The sequence below is a fragment of the Electrona antarctica genome (assembly GCF_951216825.1).
Source record: "Electrona antarctica genome assembly, chromosome: 16".
Lineage (NCBI taxonomy): Eukaryota > Metazoa > Chordata > Actinopteri > Myctophiformes > Myctophidae > Electrona > Electrona antarctica.
Window position 1 is genome coordinate 10719224 of NC_136797.1, and position 2500 is coordinate 10721723.

General features: G+C 48.4%; 1 protein-coding gene across 2 annotated transcripts in view; it reads left to right on the forward strand.

The window, feature by feature from the left end:
• rabgap1 (RAB GTPase activating protein 1) overlaps positions 1 to 2500 on the forward strand; it is a 155918-nt gene that overhangs the window by 134063 nt on the left and 19355 nt on the right. For both annotated transcript variants that reach the window (XM_079523705.1, XM_079523704.1), the window contains exon 21: positions 2279 to 2371. In XM_079523705.1, the coding sequence (XP_079379831.1) occupies positions 2279 to 2371 (93 nt within the window). The remainder of the gene's footprint in view (positions 1 to 2278; positions 2372 to 2500) is intronic.

Sequence of the window (2500 nt, forward strand, 5' to 3'; positions counted from 1 at the left end):
GGAATAAAACTTAATTTAGTTTTAGTCATATTTTAGTCACCTGGAATGTTTTAGTGTTAGACTAGTTTTAGTCGACTAAATATCAAGATTGCAGTCGACTAAATCTGCAGTTGATGTAGTCGACTAAAATGTATTTTGTCGGGCCTTCATGCCGTCGTAATGACTGATTTTACACTTGCTGAAAATTGCCGATCTACAAGCTCACAACGCGTCGCAGTTGAATTCTAGATTAGATACACAGGTTAGAATACTTGGTTATCTACATGATTAGAGAAAAGAAGAGATAATACAAAGAAATATGATTAAAGTGATCTGGTCCTTTTTAAGTATACCAAAAGTAGAAAGTACCTTCCTTTTGAAAATAGCAGATCGGATCTGCAAGCTCACAATGCGTCTTATCATGACGCTTGTAGATTCGGGAAGTGCGGTACTTGAATTAATGTTCTTAGTGGTGTTAGCATTATGTTTTAGCTATTGAAAAATAGCAGATCTACAAGCTCATAGCGCGCCACCGAGTGGCGCGCTACGTGCTTGTAGGTCTGCTATTTTTGAAAAGTCGAAGAACGACTGACATAGAAACATAGCTTTTTCAGAAAACTGTCAATATGTAAAAGACATTTTTAGAATCTGATCTCAGGTCAAAATGGGTTAGTTCACACACCAGTGTCTGTACCACTCTCTGCCCCACAGATCACCAGTGTCTGTACCTCTCTCTGCCCCACAGATCACCAGTGTCTGTACCTCTCTCTAGCTCACAGATCACCAGTGTCTGTACCTCTCTCTGCCCCACAGATCACCAGTGTCTGTACCTCTCTATAGCCCCACAGATCACCAGTGTCTGTACCTCTCTCTGCCCCACAGATCACCAGTGTCTGTACCTCTCTCTGCCCCACAGATCACCAGTGTCTGTACCTCTCTCTGCCCCACAGATCACCAGTGTCTGTACCTCTCTCTCTCTGCCCCACAGATCACCAGTGTCTGTACCTCTCTCTCTCTGCCCCACAGATCACCAGTGTCTGTACCTCTCTCTAGCCCCACAGATCACCAGTGTCTGTCTGTACCTCTCTCTGCCCCACAGATCACCAGTGTCTGTACCTCTCTATAGCCCCACAGATCACCAGTGTCTGTACCTCTCTCTCTAGCCCCACAGATCACCAGTGGCTGTACCTCTCTCTGCCCCACAGATCACCAGTGTCTGTACCTCTCTCTGCCCCACAGATCACCAGTGTCTGTCTGTACCTCTCTCTGCCCCACAGATCACCAGTGTCTGTACCTCTCTCTCTAGCCCCACAGATCACCAGTGTCTGTACCTCTCTCTGCCCCACAGATCACCAGTGTCTGTCTGTACCTCTCTCTGCCCCACAGATCACCAGTGTCTGTACCTCTCTCTAGCCCCACAGATCACCAGTGTCTGTACCTCTCTCTCTAGCCCCACAGATCACCAGTGTCTGTACCTCTCTCTCTAGCCCCACAGATCACCAGTGTCTGTACCTCTCTCTCTAGCCCCACAGATCACCAGTGTCTGTACCTCTCTCTCTAGCCCCACAGATCACCAGTGTCTGTACCTCTCTCTAGCCCCACAGATCACCAGTGTCTGTACCTCTCTCTCTCTGCCCCACAGATCACCAGTGTCTGTACCTCTCTCTAGCCCCACAGATCACCAGTGTCTGTACCTATCTCTGCCCCACAGATCACCAGTGTCTGTACCTCTCTCTGCCCCACAGATCACCAGTGTCTGTACCTCTCTCTGCCCCACAGATCACCAGTGTCTGTACCTCTCTAGCCCCACAGATCACCAGTGTCTGTACCTCTCTCTAGCCCCACAGATCACCAGTGTCTGTACCTCTCTCTAGCCCCACAGATCACCAGTGTCTGTACCTCTCTCTAGCCCCACAGATCACCAGTGTCTGTACCTCTCTCTAGCCCCACAGATCACCAGTGTCTGTACCTCTCTCTAGCCCCACAGATCACCAGTGTCTGTACCTCTCTCTAGTCCCACAGATCACCAGTGTCTGTACCTCTCTCTGCCCCACAGATCACCAGTGTCTGTACCTCTCTTTAGCCCCACAGATCACCAGTGTCTGTACCTCTCTCTAGTCCCACAGATCACCAGTGTCTGTACCTCTCTCTAGTCCCACAGATCACCAGTGTCTGTACCTCTCTCTAGTCCCACAGATCACCAGTGTCTGTACCTCTCTCTGCCCCACAGATCACCAGTGTCTGTACCTCTCTCTAGTCCCACAGATCACCAGTGTCTGTACCTCTCTCTGCCCCACAGATCAGCCAGAAGAAGCTGAAGAAGTTTGAAAAGGAGTACCACACCTTGCGGGAGCAACAGGAGCAGCAGGAGGCTCCCATCGAGAGATACGAGGTACACGTTTTTTACACTCTTTTATTTGAATCCACAAAATTACAATTTTTACAAAGGAAACAAATGTAAGTTAATTCTTTAGATACAAGGTCGATATTTCACCGTGAATAAAAGCATCGAGAGACATCG